The sequence below is a fragment of the Callospermophilus lateralis genome, chromosome 2, assembly GCF_048772815.1.
Source record: "Callospermophilus lateralis isolate mCalLat2 chromosome 2, mCalLat2.hap1, whole genome shotgun sequence".
NCBI lineage: Eukaryota > Metazoa > Chordata > Mammalia > Rodentia > Sciuridae > Callospermophilus > Callospermophilus lateralis.
Genome location: NC_135306.1, coordinates 7,602,003 through 7,621,716, shown reverse-complemented (window position 1 = coordinate 7,621,716; position 19,714 = coordinate 7,602,003). Strand labels below are relative to the sequence as shown.

At 46.6% G+C, this 19,714-nt stretch overlaps 1 protein-coding gene across 1 annotated transcript in view; it reads left to right on the top strand.

The window, feature by feature from the left end:
• Window positions 1-19,714, top strand: part of Stxbp1 (syntaxin binding protein 1) — a 67,213-nt gene that overhangs the window by 32,821 nt on the left and 14,678 nt on the right. Inside the window, exons 4-13 of the mRNA XM_076845430.1 lie at window positions 4,442-4,518; window positions 5,292-5,370; window positions 6,672-6,775; window positions 8,705-8,853; window positions 10,947-11,031; window positions 11,861-11,991; window positions 13,472-13,579; window positions 15,083-15,143; window positions 17,087-17,152; window positions 17,833-17,913. Coding sequence (XP_076701545.1) covers window positions 4,442-4,518; window positions 5,292-5,370; window positions 6,672-6,775; window positions 8,705-8,853; window positions 10,947-11,031; window positions 11,861-11,991; window positions 13,472-13,579; window positions 15,083-15,143; window positions 17,087-17,152; window positions 17,833-17,913 — 941 coding nt within the window. The remainder of the gene's footprint in view (window positions 1-4,441; window positions 4,519-5,291; window positions 5,371-6,671; window positions 6,776-8,704; window positions 8,854-10,946; window positions 11,032-11,860; window positions 11,992-13,471; window positions 13,580-15,082; window positions 15,144-17,086; window positions 17,153-17,832; window positions 17,914-19,714) is intronic.

Sequence of the window (19,714 nt, the reverse complement as noted above, 5' to 3'; positions counted from 1 at the left end):
GAGTGACCTACAGCTGCCTCTTTATCACTGACTGCCTAGCACTAATGCAGTTTTAGATGCTCATTAAGTATCAGTTAAAGGAATGCCCAAAGAAAGGTTAGATCAAGAAGAAAGATTAGAATGGACACTTAACAAAGGAAGAAATCCACTCAGCCAATAAATACATGAAAAGTGCCCACCTCCTCTAATGATCAGGGAGATGCCACTCAAACCAGAGTGGGATACCACATAGGCTCACCAGATTAGAATACTTAAGCTCTGATAATGTCCAGTGACAGTGAAGAGGTAGGACAATGGGAACTCTTGAATGATGGAATGTCCATTGGTCTAGTTACCTTGACAAACCCTTGACCATGCCCAGTAAAGGTGAAGGGGTGTGGTCCTGTGAGCCAGCAAGCCCAAGGGGTGAGTGCCCAGGACACACGCACAGGAGCACTCACAGGAGCCCCAAATGGATGTAGCCAAAATGTCCTTTGAAAGTAAAGTGGCTAAATGTGCAAGTGGATTTGGACCCCAGCACCACAAGAAAAAGAAAAGTAGAATGGTTAAATAAGTTGAGGTGGAGTGTAGTCACACAGCAAAACACGGCACAGCAATGAAAACAGACCGACTCTGCTCCATGGCGTGAGTGAATCTGATAAACAGTGTGGAGCAAAGGAAGCAAGATACAGAGGAGTGCTCACCCAGCATTGTCCTGTATGTAAAGTTCAAGACCGGACAGTGCTAAGTGCAGGGTGCTGTGCTGGAACGCAAATGGAGGTGGTAAAGGGCAGCGCTTCTATGCCAGTGAGGATGGTGGCTCTCTTTTGAGGGAAGGGAGGGGGCGTGGGGAGAGGGCACTTCTGCCACACTGGCAAGGTTCTTTTAATTGGGGCAGTGTGTATATAGACATTTGCATTACAGTTATTCCTTGTTTATGTTTAATTCATTCTTAGAGTGTTATAATTTCACAATAAATAGGTTTTTAAAATTTTATTATTGGTGTATTATAGTTATATAATAATGGGATTTGTTATGCTATATTCATATATGCACATAACATAATTTTTTTCCAATAAAATAGCCTTTTTGATTTATTTGTTTTGTGGGACTGGGGATTAGACTCAGAAGGTTCTACCGCTGAGCTACTTACCCAGTCCTTTTTAATTTTGGAGACAGAGTCTTGCTAAATTGTTAAGATTAGCCTTGAATTTGCAATTCTTCTGTCTCAGCCTGCCAAGTTGCTTACAAGTTTGTGTCACTGTGCCTAGCCAAATAAATAGATTTTTTTCAAGTTGTATCATCTACCTGGGCACGGTGGCACACACCTATAATCCCAGTGACTTGGGGGGCTGAGGCAGGAGGATCATGAGTCCAGAGCCAGCCTCAGCAACTTAGCAAGGCCCTGTCTCTAAATAAAAGGGCTGAGGATGTGACTCAGTGGCTAAGTACCCCTGGGTTCAATCCCTGGTAGTAGGAGGAAAAAAAAAAATGTCCCGTGACCTGCCCAGGGTCACTAGCCAGAGTTATACCTGGGAGCAAGGACGCAGACCTTCTGGCTCCTGTTCCAGAGCTCTTGTTCACATTTGTGCAGCTCTACTCTTCCCCAAGGCTCCTTTCAAGAAGCATTGTGTTTTAATCTTTCAAACAGCATTGATTGAGCAGTCTCTTGGGCTGCAGCTGTAGCTCTGTGGTAGAGCACAGAGTGAGCATGCCCGCGGCCTTGTGTACAGTCTGCAGCACCATAACCAATCAGTCGATGAAATTCCTGAAAGGAAAAGCAATCTCTTTCAAGGTATTATTCCAAGCTAGAACATCAATATCAGTGGTACGACTGTTGCAATGTGTCTCCTGATTTTTTTCCCTTGGAGGTAGGCACCTTTGTGTGATGTGTAGCACACAGACCATTGGAGGTCTTAAATTATCACCATACCCCAGTTAAAGGAAGAAAAGTAGGAGGGTTGAGTTTTGCATTAAACTAGTTGAATTTAATTATTTCCTTTTAAGGTCTGTACTTTATTCTAAGATTATGTCAGGTTTTTTGTTTGTTTGTTTTGGTTTTTCAAGATGGGGTCTTGCCAAGCTGCCCACGCTGGAAATAACTGAGATTATAGGCATTTGTCATCAAGCCCAAGCCAAGTCTTATCTTCCCTATTTATGATGTTAAAATGTCCTTAATTTATGCCAGGCATGGTAGCATAGGCCTGTAATCCCAATAGCTCTGGAGTCTGAGATAGGAGAATCGCAACTTTAAGACCAGCCTTGACAACTTAGCAAGGCCCTAAGCAACTCAGTGAGAACCTATCAAAAAAACAAAAAAGGCTGGAACAAAAAATTTCTTAATTTGTGAAATTATGCTAATAATGTCTTGTGGTTTTCCTGTTGATGTGGGAACACGTGCTTTAAAAAATATATATATATATTTAGTTAGTTGTCAACAGATCTTTATTTTATTTGTTTATATGACGTGCTGAGAATCGAACCCAGTGCCTTGCACATTCTCTAGACAGGTACTCTTACACTGAACCACCACCCCAGCCCCCCCAGCATATGCTTTTTATAGTATTTTTGTGTCATCTGGGGACCATGTCCACGATAAGACCAGGCATGCCTTGATTTTGAGCTTACAAAGTTATTTTCCTCAATAAATTTTTTAAATCATTTATTCTCTCAGTTGGCCATGGTGGCATGTACCTGTAGTCCCAGCTGCTCAAGAGGTTGAGGCAGGAGGATCACTTGACCCCAGGGGCTTGAGACCAGCCTGGGCAACATAGTGAGACCCCATCTCACACAAACAAACTCCAACCAAACACCCCTACTTTTTCCTCTGTCACAAGAAAGGCCCAGGCAGGGAGAGAAAGGCCCAACTCACCAAGACGCTCAGCAGAGAAGAGCACATCCTGCCGCCTCCCCACCTCATGCCCCAGGCCTGTCATCCTGGGGGCTGCTGGCTGCTCCCTTCCTCTTTCTTCCAGTTATTTACTTTTTTTTTTTTTTTAAGTTGTAGTTAGACACAATATCTTTATTTTATTTATTTTTATGTGGTGCTGAGGATTGAACCCACCGTTTTGCACGTGCTAAGCGAGCGCTCTGCTGCTGAGCCACAACCCCAGCCCTATTTACTTTTTTTAAACATACATATTCCTAAATAAATGCTATGCTATTATCTCTGGATTTGTCAATGTTGATGTTGTCTGTTGACTTCCTGTGGTAGATGACAACTCACCTCCCCCACCGTATGCAGCTTTCCCCTACCCCCAAAGGTGGGTCTCAAACAGTATCCTTACTTAGCAAAATTTAAAAGTTCATAACCCTGTGTTGAGTCTCCAAACATTTTTGGAGGAAGTCTTAGTAGCCTGTGAAATTTAAAACTCTACAACTACTGGCAAAGTAAATGTTTGGGTGATTGATTTTTTATTTTTTGGAATCAGGGATTGAACCCAGAGGTGCTTAATCACTGAGTCACATCTCCAGCCGTCTTTTGTATTTTATTTAGAGACAGGGTTTCACTAAGTTGCTCAGAGCCTTGCTAAGTTGCTGCTGCTGGCTTTGAACTCGTGATCCGCTTGCTTTAGCCTCCTGAGCAGCTGGGATTACAGGCGTGGGCCACTGTGCCTGGCTAGGGAATTAATTTTAACATGATTTGAAAGTCTTTGTAAATGCCATAAGGTATACTTCTGAAGTGATGCCTTTTTTCACTTAAATCATCTGCATGAAGAACAACAGCCACACAGCTGTACTGTTCTCTCCATGCCAGAGGATGTCGCAGCATAGGTAAACTACCCCTAAGCTTTATCAGGTGACAGATGAGGCGAAGATGCCCCCCAAAGTAGCTGAAATGACCATAAAGGAAACAAGGAAATCAAAACCCAGCAACTGGCTTTAACAGAGTGTCTGGTTCTGAACTGTTGAGTGCTGTGCGGAGGATGTGTTTGGAGGGCTTTATCCGATGTGCAGAGGAGGATGACAAGGCTGTTCAATTACTGACAAACCCAGCAGGGAGATTCTAAAGGAATCACGATTATTTAGGACAGATGAGAAAAAACTGAAGGAAGAAGCAAAGAACCATTCTCAACAGATGAGTGGCCTTTTCCATTTCCCTCACAACAGATCAAGGAATTGAACTGAAATGCAGAGTGGGAAATATGTAGTGTGGCACGATTTCAGGCTTTCTAACATCTTAGGCATAGTGAACCGGTGGAACGCACTCCCAAGAAATGTGGTGACTTTAAGGAAGGGGTGAACGATTCTTTTTCTTTCCCCTTACTCTAGATTTTCTTTTCTTTTCTTGATTTGGTGGTGCTGGGGATGGAACCCAGGGCCTCACAAATGCTAGGCAAGCGCCCTGCCATTGAGCCCCACCCACCCTACTATAGACTTTGACTGTGTCAGTCTACATTGCTTCTAGTTTCATGACCGCCAGTCGTGTTTCCTTATTCACCTGGGCTGTTTTGTTGCCTAGTTGTGGAAGACATTAACAAGCGCAGAGAACCACTCCCCAGCCTGGAGGCTGTGTACCTCATCACCCCGTCTGAGAAGGTGAGTCCTCCACCAGAGGAATGCTGGGCTCGGGATCTCTGTGCACAGAGCGTCTGACATTTCTAGGTTAAGCACGCATTTAACACACTGCTCTGTTTAAGCATGCAATCCATCAAGGGGGTGGGGAGGGTGTGTTTGTACAAAGAGAAGTGAAGAGTTTGTTAAACCTTTTGAAATATGGCAGTTAAGCAGCAAGCCGAAGCTGGCATTCCAGGCCCTGGGTCGTTGGTGTCCCCTGCACTCCCTCTTCAGGCAGGCACGCTCCCGCCAGACTTTGGGAGTGCATGTTTTGAGGGTTATTTCATTAATACCCAGTTAGAGTTCGGATTTACCTGTCTCATAAGTGTTCAAATCAGCATCCAAATAAGGTCCACCTCCTTGCTTTTGGTTGATAATTGTCTTGGGTCTCTTGATCTATATAAAAAAAATTCCCCTCCAGTTTTCACTTTTGAAAACGGACTCACCTGCGAGTCTGCAGGTGCAGCTCTGTGTGTCCTCAAGGGTCCTCACCAGTTTTGTGAGTCTCTTCTCAGGAACCCATGTTATGTGACACTGCCACTCCTTCTGGACTGAGCTAAACTCTGAAATAATCCTAATTTTTTAAGTCTTCAAAATCTGGCTGTGGCTGAATGTGAGTGTTAGAATCATACGCCCAACCCCCCCGCTATTTTGTGCAAGTAGCTTGAAGCCAGCTTGAATTGAACTCAGTTCAGATATTGGTCCCACTTGCTTCTACAATTGGATTTAGTGCCGTCTTTTGTTCCTATCCACAGTCTGTTCACTCTCTGATCAGTGACTTTAAGGACCCACCAACTGCTAAGTACCGGGCTGCACATGTCTTCTTCACTGACTGTAAGTACCCTGCAGGCTGCCCCCGCTGCACAGGGGAGCTCGTTTGGCTGAACCCAGCCAGGTCAGGCCAATAGGTTTTAGGAATGTTTTTGTTTTTCTTTCTTTGAGATACTGAGGATGGAACCCAGGGTGTTCTACCCATTGACCAGTATCCCCAGCCCTTTTTATTTATTTTTTTTATTTTGAGGCAGCGTCTCACTAAATTGCTTAGGGCCTCAGTAAGTTGCTGAGGCTGGTTTTGAACTTGCTATCCTCCTGCCTCAGCCTCCTGAGCTGCTGGGATTACAGGCATGTGCCACTGTGCCTGGCTGTAGGGAAGAAATTAATTGTTGCCATGGTTTTCCCAACCTTTCATTTTCTCTTCAGATAATAAATTGCAAAGTAACAAAAATAAACACACACAGATACACACCTGTTAGATCCTGCGTTTCCTCCTTGGGAAACGGCTCACTCAGAACCTCCTCCAAGGACAAAGGGCTTAGAGCCTTGAATTTTCCTGATGCTACCCTTGGCATTTCAGCCACAGCCTTGCAGGTAGCACTATATCCTGCAGTAAATTTCCATTAGTTTTTCAACCACAGAGAGATTCTGATTGAGTGGTCTTATATTAGATAGAATCTACCTCATTACTCTAAAGTTGGCTTTCTTGTTTTGTGCTGGTTTGGACATAGATCCCACTGGAGAAGCTATGAGAGAAGAGTGGAACAGTATAAAACAGCAAGACCTTACCTGCTCTTCTCTCTAAGGAGACCCCCTAAAATCACCTCCGAGAAAATAGAAAAGTTATAGCAAGAAATGACCTTATATATAGTACTTGAATATCAGTAGCAAAGGGAGCAAGGAAATGGCATTAATAATGTTAAGCCAATGACGTGTTTCTGGGCACGGGAAGCCTTAGTTAGGCCTGGGAGATACATAGATGTCAGGTTCCCTCCCATCTGCCGACTTGTCAGCAGTCCTGAGGGCGATGCCTGTATCATGTTTCCCACAAATTTTTTTTCTTTCTTATTTTGTTTATCATAAATAGGTTAGATATGAGGTGCGTATTTACATTAAAGACCTTTCCTTCTCCCTTCTTAATCACTTCTGGTTTCTTTCCTTGGGATCAGAAAGCAGTTTTTGTTAGCTCTTTACGTCTCCATCCTTCTGTACCCTAGAGGTATGGAATATTTTAGGATGGCATGAACTTTCTAGTTGCCTTTTAAAAACCTGAATAAAATGAAGCATCTACTGGACGCATTCAGCTGTTAAATGAACTAGCCACTGCCCAGGAAACCCGACTGTCCCTGTCATTCCTGCAGCTTGCCCAGATGCCCTGTTTAACGAGCTGGTAAAATCTCGAGCAGCCAAAGTCATCAAAACGCTGACAGAAATCAACATTGCGTTTCTCCCATATGAATCCCAGGTGAGGCTGAGCAGAAAATCTGCTTGCTGATTATTCTATCCGGATCTCTGGGAGGACGGGCAGTGTGATGGAGTGGGGGAGGGTTGGCCTCGTGTTCAGGTGGCCGCGTGACTGTCACGTATGGATGTTTATTTAATGGAAGCGGTTTTCCATAGGCGCCACTTCTGGCTTCTTGTCAGCCTCATGCCTTTCTTTGTGTGCATTTCCTCCTTGCCCAGTGGTCACTCATCTTGGCTGACTCCTTAAATAACCACAAGTAGCCAGTCCTAAAAGAACCTGGCAGGAGGGGGGCAGATCAGAGGATCCCATCTGCTGCAGAGGCTGTATTGGAGATAGCATCACCTGGTCACGTGCAAGAACAGATGGTGACCTGAGTAACTGTTAACCCTTCACTCACCAAAGGCCACAGCAGCAAACTTCTCCTCTTGGAAGAAAACTAAGTTGTTAAACCAGTAAAGCTGAAGCTGGTTGTGAAAGAACGTATCTTCTTAAAATGTCTTGTAGCAGAAAAAGAACCAAAACCAACAGACCTTTATGTTGTTATGGCGACAGGAGATGATTATAGCATATTGGATCTTTATAGAGCAGCTTCCAGAACCAGAGAGTGACCTGATTTTAGAAAAGGAGGAATAGAAAAGACAGCACAAACATTTAGAGCTGGTCTTAGTCCCTTCTCACTTGGCTTGAAGCCTGTTTCCTGCTTCAGAGCAGCAATTTTTGTTCCCTGCATGAGTCCTGTCACCACCTATTGGACAAAGTCCAGCTTCAGCCTGTCCAACAATATTACATTTCAGAAGCTTTGAGAAAGTAATAGACCTTTTTAAAAATAACTCTCCAAAGAAGATCAAGATAGTTTGAATAAATGAAGATTTGTGAGAATAATGATAGCTATTAGGCTCAGTAGTATTAGAAATGAATTTCAAACTCCTGGGACCCTTTTAAAAAAATAAAAGGAATCAGGCACAGTGTATGCCTGTAATCCCAGCTACTCAGGAGGCTGAGGCAAGAGGATCACAAGTTCAAGTCCAGCCGGGCAACTTAGTGAGACCCTATCTCAAATAAAAAAATAAAAAGGGCCGGGGATATAACTCAGTGATAGAGCACCCCTGGGTTCAATCTGTGGTACAAACATAAATAAATAAATAAAAATAAAACATTTTACTGAGGACAGGATATTATTAGACTTACCAAAAACCTCATTCATTTGCTCACAGTCACAGCACAATTTCTAGCTTGTGATTTATTTGTTAAAACCAAACGCAGGGCTGGGGCTGGGGCTCAGGCTCAGTGGTAGAGCACTTGCCTAGTACGTGTAAGGCACTGGGTTCAGTTCTTAGCAATACATATAAATAAATGAATATGACAACTAATATATATGTGTGTGTGAGTGTGTATTTAAAAAAAAACTAAAAGAATTTTTAAAACTCCAAATCCACAATGGCCTTTGAGATCTTACAGCCCCCTCTTCTGTTCTCCTGGCTTGTCATTGTTCAGACACATTAGGTGCACCTCTGCCCCAGGTCTGGGGTACCACCCATTCCTGCCCCTGGGAAGTCTCCTGCTGGTGATGAACACCCCACTTCCTCAAGCCTTGAGTCAGCTGTCCCTTCTCCATGAGTCCACGTGTCCTCCCCGTCCGGGGCATTCCTTCCCTGCTGTCTTATTTTCTCATGCATTTATCAGCTTCTCAATACCATGCAGTTTCCTTCTCATTCTGCTTAATATCTGCTCCCCCCCACACCCCTGCTAGATTTAAAACTCCTTGAGGACAAGGATATTGTGGTCGCTCGTAGCTCCCAAATGTTTAGTGTGGTGCCTGGCGCTGGAGCAAATGAAAACATGTCCTGCAAATTCACCGCCAGTGTGGCGGGACTCCTGCGGCTCGCCCTTCCGAACACACATGCCAAGTGCATTGTTTTCTCCTCCCAGGTATATTCCTTGGACTCTGCTGACTCTTTCCAAAGCTTCTACAGTCCCCACAAAGCTCAGATGAAGAATCCTATACTAGAGCGCCTGGCAGAGCAGATCGCAACCCTGTGTGCCACCTTGAAGGAGTACCCAGCTGTGCGGTATCGGGGGTAAGGCACACCTGTCTGCTGGGCAGGCATCCTGCACGGCTGCGAGGCGTGCCCCCGAGTCTTCCTCTGGCCTCATGTTGCCTTTAGCAGTTGTCTCAGAGGGTCAAGTTTAAGCATCTCCCTCTTAAGATCATTCTTCTAAAGGTTTTATCTTTTGAATTGTATTGTGAAATATAATGCATACAGAAAAGGGCACAGTATGTACATATATTTAGCTATCAAATAACTAAAGTGTGAGCTCTGTGCGCCTGCAGCCTGGGCTTCCCAGTTTTCAATTTCTTTCTAGGCTCTAAAAACCAATATTATTTTTGTAGATGTATTTGAGAGTAAGATGCAATACTGAGAAAATAATTCTCCTAAGGACACTCTTCTCAGATTTTATGAGGTCATTCACTCATCCGCTTACTTGCTTTGTGCTGAAGACTCAGCCACAGCCCTAGAACCCTGGGTAGGTAAGGTCTGGATATGACAGGTGAGCACAGGTGTGCACTCCTGCACCTAGCCCCGTGAGGCCAGCACCTGAGCACAGCACCCACTGGGTGCTCAGGGCCTTTCTGGCCAACCACAGGCTAGAGGTAATATATGTGCGCATCTTGAAGGACAGGTTCAGATCTCACATGGATGGAGAGAGGGCGATTGTTTCTTGCCATTGGCATAAGCAGAAGCTTGGAGTTGGGAAGGCAAAGGCCGGCATGGGGAGGCTTGCAGGTCCGCATGGTACATATGTAGAGTACACAGATAGAGGAAGCCATTTCTGGAGGCCTGAAAGCCCAGGTTTGGGACTGTGTCCTTCAGTGGCTTCCCTGGGATGTCTGGGGATTGGGACAGGGAGCAGTTGCAGTGCTTTGGAGGCCTGATAGCAGGGCTGAGGGGCAGACGGGTGCAGAGAAGCCAGGAGAGCAGAGCAGGGCCACTGCAGGAGGAGTGAAGGGCCTGGAGTGAGGAGTGGAAGGGAGGAGGGTAAGGATGGGACCCCAGGCAGTGGGGCCTGCAACTCAGAGGCTGCGAGCAGCATGGGTTTGGGGCTGCGGCCCAACTGAGCTCAGGGGCTGAGGCTCAGACGTGTGCCTGACCTTTTTGTTTCATCCTTGGCGGGTGCAGGTGGCCATGGACAGCACCTCGTGGCTGCCCCAGCGCCTGGCTTCCCATCTTTGGGGGCCTGTGCTGCAGAGCCTGCCTCAGCACTCTCTCCTGGGTGGGGAACAGGGCCACCTTGGTCCTGAGGTTGGCAAAGGTGACATCAGCCAACTCCCTACAAAGCCAGGGGAAGCCCAGAGAGTGCTTCACACTCAGCCAGGCAGAAAGGTCTGAGCCCAGGCACTGCTGTCACCCTGGTTGTGTGAACATACATGCCACTTACCAGTCAAACCAAACAAGACCCAGTGGAGTTTGAATCAAGAGAAGTGAGAGTCATGCAGGCCAGGCCCAGACGTCCTGATCACGGGAGGGGGAGTGGCCGGGCCCGTCTGGAAGTGTGGCTGTTTACCTGGGCTTCTGCTCCATCTAGACAGTTTTTAAAAAAGAAGAAATAAGGGCTGGGCTGGGGCTCGGTGGCAGAGCGCTTGCCCAGCATGTGTGAGACACTGGGTTTGATTCTCAGCACCATGTATCAATAAATAAAATAAAGGTTCATTGACGACTAAAAGAAAAATTAAAAAAAAAAAAAAGAAGAAGAAGAAGAAATAAGGAAATCACTTTTTTTTTGTTCAGTTACCGAAGCAAGCATTTTACTTTTTCTTTTCTTTTTTTTTTTTTAAAGAGAGAGGGAGGGAGAGAGAGAGAGAGAGAGAGAATTTTTAATATTTATTTTTTAGTTCTCGGCGGACACAACATCTTTGTTTGTATGTGGTGCTGAGGATCGAACCCGGGCCGCACGCATGCCAGGCGAGCGCGCTACCGCTTGAGTCACATCCCCAGCCCCTACTTTTCCTTTTTATATACTTGTAGTATCTGCATGTATTCTTATTGTAAAAACCCAGCACTGACCACGCTCACATTTCCTATCCTCCCTGTGCCATCCTGCATCCTTCCTGGGCCATAAGTGCCTCACCTAGTGCCCAGGTGGTTCACCTCTGCTCCTCCTCTTTTGTCAGGGAGTACAAGGACAACGCCTTGCTGGCTCAACTAATCCAGGACAAACTCGACGCCTATAAAGCTGATGATCCAACCATGGGGGAAGTAAGTCTGGGCCTGGCCCAGGAGGTTATCTTACAAAGTGACCACAGTGTTTATGTGACAGTCCAAGGGATGATGCAGTACTCTTGCTCACAGATGTGTGAGGGCTGCTTTTTCTGTGTGCCGGCTTCTAGTGACATGCCCAAAGCCCTTGGGAGCCCAGGTATGTTCTACATAGCCAGGATGACCAACTTGCTTCTGTTCACCAGGACTTTTGCAGTTTCAACACTGAATGTCCTCATCTGGAGATCCCCTAGTAGTAGTATAGTAGCAAAGGCAAAAAGTTGCTCTGTGTGTGCACAGCCCTATAACAGTTTAACACACGCACAGATGTGTGTCACCACCACTGCAGTCAAGATGCAGAGCTGGGAACCCCGAACATAGCCCAATGTACAGCACATGCTTAGCATGTACAGGAGCCTGAGGGCCCTTCCTGCCCCGCCCTTCCCACCCCACACAAAACAACATGCAGAACTGTTCATCACTACTTTGTATCTAAAACAGAAAGTCCCCGGTTCTGGGAACTGCTTAATCCCAGCTGGATGCTTGATCACCCATTGTAGCTGAACCTGGAGAGTGCTCTCCTCCACAAACTTACTTCTGCCTCCAGCCAGGTTCTGATCTGCTTTCCAGGCCCTCACCATGGAATAGAAATATTCGAGTGTGCCTGGAGAGTTGGTGTTCTTGCCAAGCAGCAAGCAGACTGGTGCTGTTTTAGTAGGGCTGCTTCTTGGAGTTCTTCCTGCTGTACCCTTGACAAGCTGGGCTCTGCTAATTGGGGAAGTTCTAGTTGTCTGAGTGGCCCTTGAAAAATCTCCTTCTTTGCCCCCAGGGTCCTGACAAGGCACGCTCCCAGCTGCTGATCCTGGATCGGGGCTTTGACCCTAGCTCCCCTGTACTTCATGAGTTGACTTTTCAGGCCATGAGTTACGACCTGCTGCCTATTGAAAATGACGTTTACAAGTAAGTAGAGTGTTACAGACTCTAGAGTGACCACAACTTTGCACCTGAACTAGGAATACCTCTAACTTAAGAAAAAAAATGTTTTTAAGCCTAGGAAAAGCAGGTGCATTGGTCCAGTCTTTCCAATAGGCCTATAAGTTTTTGTGTGGTTTCCCAGATCCATGGGGCATTTCTAGGCAGAATGCGTGCCCCTTCTGGGCAGCCCGGAAACTTCAGATCTGTAGTTCACATCACATCACCTCAGATCAGAGCTTGCTCAGATGTGGTAGTAGGTTTATTGGGGTGTGTGTGTGTGTGTGTGTGTGTGTGTGTGTATGTGTGTGTGTTACTTAGAATTGAAACTTTTTAATCACAGATCATAAGATATGAGGATGATAAAATATATCAACAGGAGTTTCTTACTGACTTTTCTGGTAATGGACCTGTTTTCTTCATTATAAAAATATTTCTCTTACTAGCTATGATCAGAAACTCAGATTCTTCCTTTTTTTTTTTTTTTTTTGGTACTGCAGACTGAACCCAGGGGTGCTCTACCACTGAGCTACATCCCCAGCCCTTTTTAAATTTTATTTTGAGACAGTGTCTCCCTAAGTTACTGATGCTGGCCTCAAACTTGTGATCCTCCTGCCACAGTCACCTGAGTTGCTGGGGTTACAGGTGTGGGCCACCGTACTCTGCTGAAACTCAATTTCTAAAAACTAATTTTTGTTTTTATGTAAACAGATTATTATCTTTATGTCATTTTTTTTGAACATTGATCCTAAAATTGGTGGTTTCAAAATGAAGGTTCTAAAATATGAGTAACTCTCAGCTCTTCCTTTAGTACCTTGTAACTCTTGCTTCTTCCAGCTGTTCACTATTGTACATGTAACAGAATGTCAAGGGCCTGTTGAAGACAGCTAGATACCATTTAGGGATAGCATCCTAGCCATCTTAGAGAGGCACAAATGGGAGCTTGGCCTGTCCCCTCTGGGTGACTCTTGTGTCAACATATAGCTGGGTGTGGGGATGCACAACCGTGATCCCAGCAACTTGGGAGGCTGAGGCAGGAGGATCATAAGTTTGAAGACAACCTGGGCAACTTAGCAAGACACTGTTCAAAATAAAAATTTTAAAAAGGGCTAGGGTGCAGTTCAGTTCAGAGAGCACCCCTGGGTTCAATTTCCAGTACTGCAAATAAATAAATAAAATGAATAAATAAATAAGCCCACGTAGAATCTGTCTTCACACCCTGACCAGGTGGCTCTGGGGGAGCTCATATCAGCCAACCTCGGCAAGGTAATATAAACTTTGAGTGAGGAGTGTCTTGCTGCTTGAGGAATTGCAACCCGTGTTGGTGCTACACAGCTGACCTGTCTGGCCATCAGATGGTCAGCGTGTTATGAGTCATTTGTCTGATTACCTGGAAGCTGTTGTCATTGCAGAGTGGTCGGGTGAGTGCTCTGGGGACAGCAACCCACCCGAGTCCTGTCTCCTGTAGGTACGAGACCAGTGGCATTGGGGAGGCACGGGTAAAGGAAGTGCTTCTGGACGAGGACGACGACCTGTGGATAGCGCTTCGCCACAAGCACATCGCAGAGGTGTCCCAGTAAGAGCCCCTCTACCCTCCTCCTGGCCAGTGCTCCTTCCTGCCACCATGGGTGATGCGCACGCTCTGGGCAACTCAGGGGAGTGAATTCCTTGCCTTGGCAAAGTTGCCAGTATCCTAACCAAGAATGGCAGATTCCTTCTGTTCTCTGAGCCTGAGCTACTCCAGTTTCACAAAGTTAGAAAATCCGCTGTGAATGAGGGTTGCCTTTAGGATTCTTGGAAAGCATTTGTGGCTCTCTCAGAAAAATGTTTTATAGACATTTCAAGCTCCTTCACTTGTTGAAAGCTCCAGGCACCCCCACTGTGCGGGCTTCCTGTTGCTCACTTGCCAGAGCTCATGTCTACCTACTGAACCATACCTTGCTCTGAAAATGTTTCCAAATGCTTGAGTATTTAAACATTGTTATGAGACCTTTAAACCATTAGCTAGCAGTGCTGCTTTTCTAGAAAGACCCATTCTGCTATAGAGAATTGGTATCCTCAGGAGATTCAGAGTGAGGAAGGACATTTGGATAGTTAGTTCCATTGTTTGCAGAAACGATCTCCCAATCTTTTTGGTTTGTTTTTTCTTTCTTTCTTTTTTATTTCCCCCTGTGGTGCTGAGGATTGAACCCCTGGCCTTAAGGCATGGGAGGCAAGCACTCTACCCGGAGCTGCATTGCAACATCCCTGGCCCTTCCCTGACTTTCTTGACCACTCTACCTTAAAAATTACTAATGCACATTTTCAGTAATTAAACTTGTCTATGAATTAGTTATATACTTTATTGCAAAATATAAGCATTTTGCAACATACATATAAGTTAGTGTGTTTTTTCAAACAAAATGTTTACATTTCATTTTGTATGTTCAAACACATTTGAAAAGAGGTAAAATAAAGAGGAATAGATATTTTAATGCCTTCTTCTCTCACTTTTGTTTTGGGGGGTGAGGGGTAATACTGGGAACTAAAGCAGGGCCTCACACATGCTAGACAGGTGCTCTCTCACTGAGCTGCATCTCCAAAAATAAGTAAATAAACTTATTCATAAATTTATTTTTTAGTTTTGGTACTGGAAATTGAACCCAGGGGCGCTTAACCACTGAGCCACATCTCTAGCCGCTTTTTTGTATTTTATATAGAGACAGGGTCTTGCTAAATTACTGAGGCTGGCTTTGAACTTGTGATCCTCCTGCCTCAGCCCCTGGAGTCTCTGGGGTTACAGTCGTGTGCCACTGTGCCCAGCCAGTCCTTTCATTTCTATGGGTCAGACTCTCACTAAGTTGCCTAGACTGGCCTCAAATTTGAGGTCCTCCTGCCTTGGCCTCCAAGTTGCTAGGATTACAGGCAGCACCACCATCCTGACTTTTGATGTTTTCTTCTCTTTGCCCTTTGACCCAGCTGGGGCACCCCTGGCAGCTAAGTCTCTGCATAGCCGTGAAAGGAGGCTGGTGCTTGACTGCTGTGCCCTGTGCAGAGCCCTTGGTGTTGCTGAGACTTAGCTGCCTCCTTCTGTTTCCAGGGAAGTCACCCGGTCTCTGAAAGACTTTTCTTCTAGCAAGAGAATGAATACTGGAGAAAAGGTAAACTCCTGCCATGTTCAGTGCCCTGTAGATCAGTTTTCTTTCTGGGAGCTGGGGAGAGGCCTCTGTGTGTGACTACGGAGTTAACGAGGTGGTATTTTTCTCTCTTTCAATGTCATTCTGTCTTGTTATTGCATTTGAGATTCATATCTGGAGCTCCCATCTTCTGATGTTTAGAGAGAGCTGGGTTTTGTTATTTAGTGGATTAATATTTACTGGTTGGGGGCTGGGGATGTGGCTCAAGCGTAGTGCGTTCACCTGGCATGCACGCGGCGCTGGGTTCGATCCTCAGCACCACATACAAATAAAGATATTGTGTCTGCTGAAAACTGAAAAAAATAAATAAATATTAAAAATCTCTCTCTCTCTCTCTCTCTCTCTCTCTCTCTCTCTCTCTCTCTCTTTAAAAAAAAATATTTACTGGTTGGGATCATGATTCATTTTCAGCTAGAAGAACAGTGAGACTTTATTTAGCTCGTGGTGGAATTAGAATTCGTAACCCAACTTATGAGGCCTCTCCTTACCCTGATATCAGAGGTGGCCTTCCCATCTTAGGCAAAGGACGGGGACTTACTTACTGAAGTTCAGCTCTGGTTGTGTTACTTTCTTCCTTAAAACCATTCAGTGCCTTTCAGTTCCCCTTAGAGTAGAGCCCACCTATCTGTGGTCACGCCTTCTTGCTCGCTCTCTCTCTCTCTCTCTCTCTCTCTCTCTCTCTCTCTCTCCCCCTCCTGCCTTCCTGCTCCCACCTCCCCTTATTTCAGCCATTCCTGGGCTCTGGAGCCTCAGGCCTTACCTAGTTCTTGGGCTTAGACGTGGTTTCCTCAGGGAACCTCTGGGCCTCTCTAAACCAGCCAGGTGTGTGTCTGACGCGCCCACATCACCTGCTGGATCCAGTCAACAGCCTGACCCACTCTGCCCACCGCTCACTTGTCTGGCCCCTCTGCTGGATGTTGAGATCCAGGAGACAGAACTGCCCCCCAACCCCCACCCTTGTATCTCCTCACCTAGTCGTGTCTGGTGTGTGGCAGTTCAGTCAGGTTTCATTGGATAAATGAGTGAGGTCACCACAGTTAGGGAAAGTAAACAGACCCATTTTGCTTGAAGCGTCCAGCCCTCTGTAACTTCCGTATTTTCTACCTGTCTGCACAGCTGCACCCTCTTTCTAGGTGCAGGGGTGAAGCGCAAACTTGATGCCAAGACTGCTTGAGCTGAGTCTGCAGAAAAGCAGTATATGGAAGAAAAAAATATTTTTTCTTGGCAAGAATTACACTCTCAATGACTTTATGGTGGGCGGTCAGTAATTGGGGTTGAACCAGGAGGTGCGCTACCGCTGAGCCACATTTCCAGTCCTTTGTATTTTTTTATGTTGAAACAGAGTCTCGCTGAGTTGCCCAGGCTGACCTGGAACTGATGGTCTTCCTGCCTCAGCCTCCCAAGTCAGCTTTTTCTTTTAAAGACAGGTTCACCCTCAGTGGTCCAGGCTGGTCCTCCTGCATCAGCCGATTCCTGCCAAATAATCAGTGTTACAAGTGTGCACCACCAGACCAGGCTTCTCAGCTTTCTAGTCCAACAGACATAGAATACAACATGACACCTGGCAGAAGCCAGGCACAGTGGCACACATCGCGGTCCCAGCTATTTGGAAAGCTGAAGTAGGAGGATTACAAGCTTGAGGCCAGCCTGGGCAACTTGGACCTCATCTCAGGAAAAGGAAAGGAAAAAAAAGTCACAACATATCCACCAGACTTGGAGGGTTAGCTGCCCACCTGTAAGACGGTCGTGACGTTTGTATCCAACACACTTGACCTTGTGTTCCACAGATTCCCTTTGAGAGTCACTGAGCATGTACATGGGTAGTCTAGGGTGGTTGCTATCCTGTCCCGTGCCCACTTAGCTCAGGGCCACTGGAGTGACTCTGTGTGCTTTCTGTTCCCTCACAGACCACCATGCGGGACCTGTCCCAGATGCTGAAGAAGATGCCCCAATATCAGAAAGAACTCAGCAAGGTATGTGGCTGCGAGGACCTCTCAGAGCCCGCTCTTCTCCCTGAGTCGTCGAAATCCAGATTTCTAGTCCTCTTCAGTTTCCATTAGAAAAAGAAAGAAAGAAGGAAGGCAGGCTGGGGTTCACCTCCTGTCCCTTTCCTTTCTCTGTGTCTTCCTCTCCTTCATTCTCCCTGTCCCCTGCTGTTGGTGGGGGGCCTCGGCTCCTCACCACACCAGCCTGTCCTTGTGCTGCTGTCCTCGTGACACAGCCATCCACTCCCCAGAGCGAGTGATCCGAGAGGACCCGAGGATGTGAGGAGGCCTTCCGGGCCCTGACCTTGAGCATCACACGCCACCACTTCCTGCACCGTTTGCTGGGAGCTGGTCACTAAACCCAGCCCGCACTCAAGGAGGAGGGAGGTGGGCTCCCTCCGGGGGTGTCAAGGTTCTGCACACCACTACCCTCTCAGAGGGTTTCCCTTCTACTTTTTGTCTTTCTTAGAATGTGGCTCGACCCTCTCTCCTGACATGTGACACTCTACACATGATGTTTGTGTGCTTGCTTGTGCACAGGGTATCTCCTTTGTCAGTCTGGACGCTCCTTAGCACCTAGCCCAGTGTTTGGGACACTTACGTGCTCGGGGGATAGAGTGTGCATCAGGGATTAATTCTCGGTCACCAATCTCCCTGCTTCCTCCTAGTACTCCACCCACCTGCACCTTGCCGAGGACTGCATGAAGCACTACCAAGGCACTGTGGACAAACTCTGCCGAGTAGAGCAGGTAGGCTCTCTCCTTCCCTCTGCATGGCAGACTTGCGTGCCCTTCACCCAGCTGATGTGTTGACATTGGCCTTGAACCTCCTGCAGAATCCTAGGGAATAGAGCTGGGAGAGCCTGCGGTCTGCCGTCGGCTCTGGAGCTGTGCTGTCCACCTCGGGTAGGAGTGCTGGTCTGGGGTGCCGTGCGTGTGGATTTCGCATGCCTGGCTCTCTCCAGAGCCTCTTTGCCCTGGATGGCTCTAGAGAGACCTGGAGTTCCGAGCCTTAAGTCAGCAGGGCTGCTGAATTTTGTTCTGAATGTGTTTTCCTCCTTCTGTGACCGGACCAGCTTTGGAGACCTTGAGACCAAGAGAGGGCAGTGCAGCCGCTGGCCGGGACCTCCCCAAAGCCTGGCAGATCACACTTAGGCCTGGAAGCCAGGACTTTGGGACTTGAGTCCTGCCCCTGTCACTGGTTTATTTGTCTTGTTTCTCTCTGCTTTATTTTCTTCATTGCATGAAGGATATCACAGTGCTGACACATTTTTTAAGAGAATTATACAGAGGACTCCCTAAACCTGGCACTCCATCTTTCAAGTGTGACATTACTAAATTGCGTGTCCACAGTGCTTTGCGTGTGGAGCTAGGAATGAACCCGGGGCCCTGCATGCTAAGCTCACTGTACCACAGAGCTATACCCCCAGCCCCTGTGTGTCAACTTCTAAGGGAAGAGAGGGAACATTCAAAGATCTGAAGCCTCAGCCAAAAGTCTCTCAATATAGAAAAATACCAGCTCAGGTTCTCGGGGTGAAGCTTAGATTTAGATCCTCTGGCTGATGTCACAGGCTCAGCTCAAGTTTGTAAGCCCCGTCCTGTTTTACAAGAGGAAGCAGCCCTCCTGAAATCCATCGTCAGTTTCTCAGGGGATCTCAGGAAACACATGTCTTCTCCAAAAGAGTTTGACCATCCAAAAAAGGAGGTTGTACCCAGGTCAGTTAAAGTGCAGTTTGGGATTAATTTTTGGTTAAATTTTTTGAGATGTATTCAAAAGTATCGTTGGACTATTTCATTTTGCTGGGCTGACGGAGGGTACTAGAGGTGGATCCTGCTGAGCAGGTGTCTGTTGAGACTGGTGGTAGGACTGAGGTGAGGGGTGTCCTGCCTCCCTCAGACCCAGAACGAGACTATGAATTTGAGATTATCATTTGTATGGGCTCCGGGGATCTTGAGAGGAGGGAGGGAGCCTTCCAGCAGCCTCCTAAGAGTTACAAAGGAAGCTGGTCTCTAAGGACTAGAGCAGATGCTGTCAGTGCGGTCTGGGAGCTAAGTGCTGCTCTCTGGTCAGTGTTCGCCTGAGGTGTGGGGTGCAATAGACTGTGCTCATGGATCTTTTTATCTGAATGGTTTTTTTGGTTTTTGGTACCCAGGATTGAAACCAGAGGCACTTGACCACTGAGCCACATCCCTGCCCTCTTTTGTATTTTATATAGAGACAGGGTCACTGAGTTGCTTAGTGTCTCACTAAATTGCTGAGGCTGACTTTGAACTGGTGATCCTCCTGCCTCAGCCTCCCAAGTCACTCAATTATAGGCATATCCACCGTGCCCTGCTTCATCTGTAGCTCTTTGTCAGCCCTTCTTTCCTCCTTCCTCTTCCTGTGTGAATCTGCAGGTTGGGGAGCCCCTCTTTCTCCCCATGTTCTTGCAAAAAATGGTAGGAAGATTAAAAACAGGTTAAGCCAGGCACAGTGGCACACACCTATAATCCCAGCAGTTTGGGAGGCTGAGGCAGGAGGATGATGAGTCCAAAGCCAGCCTCAGCAACT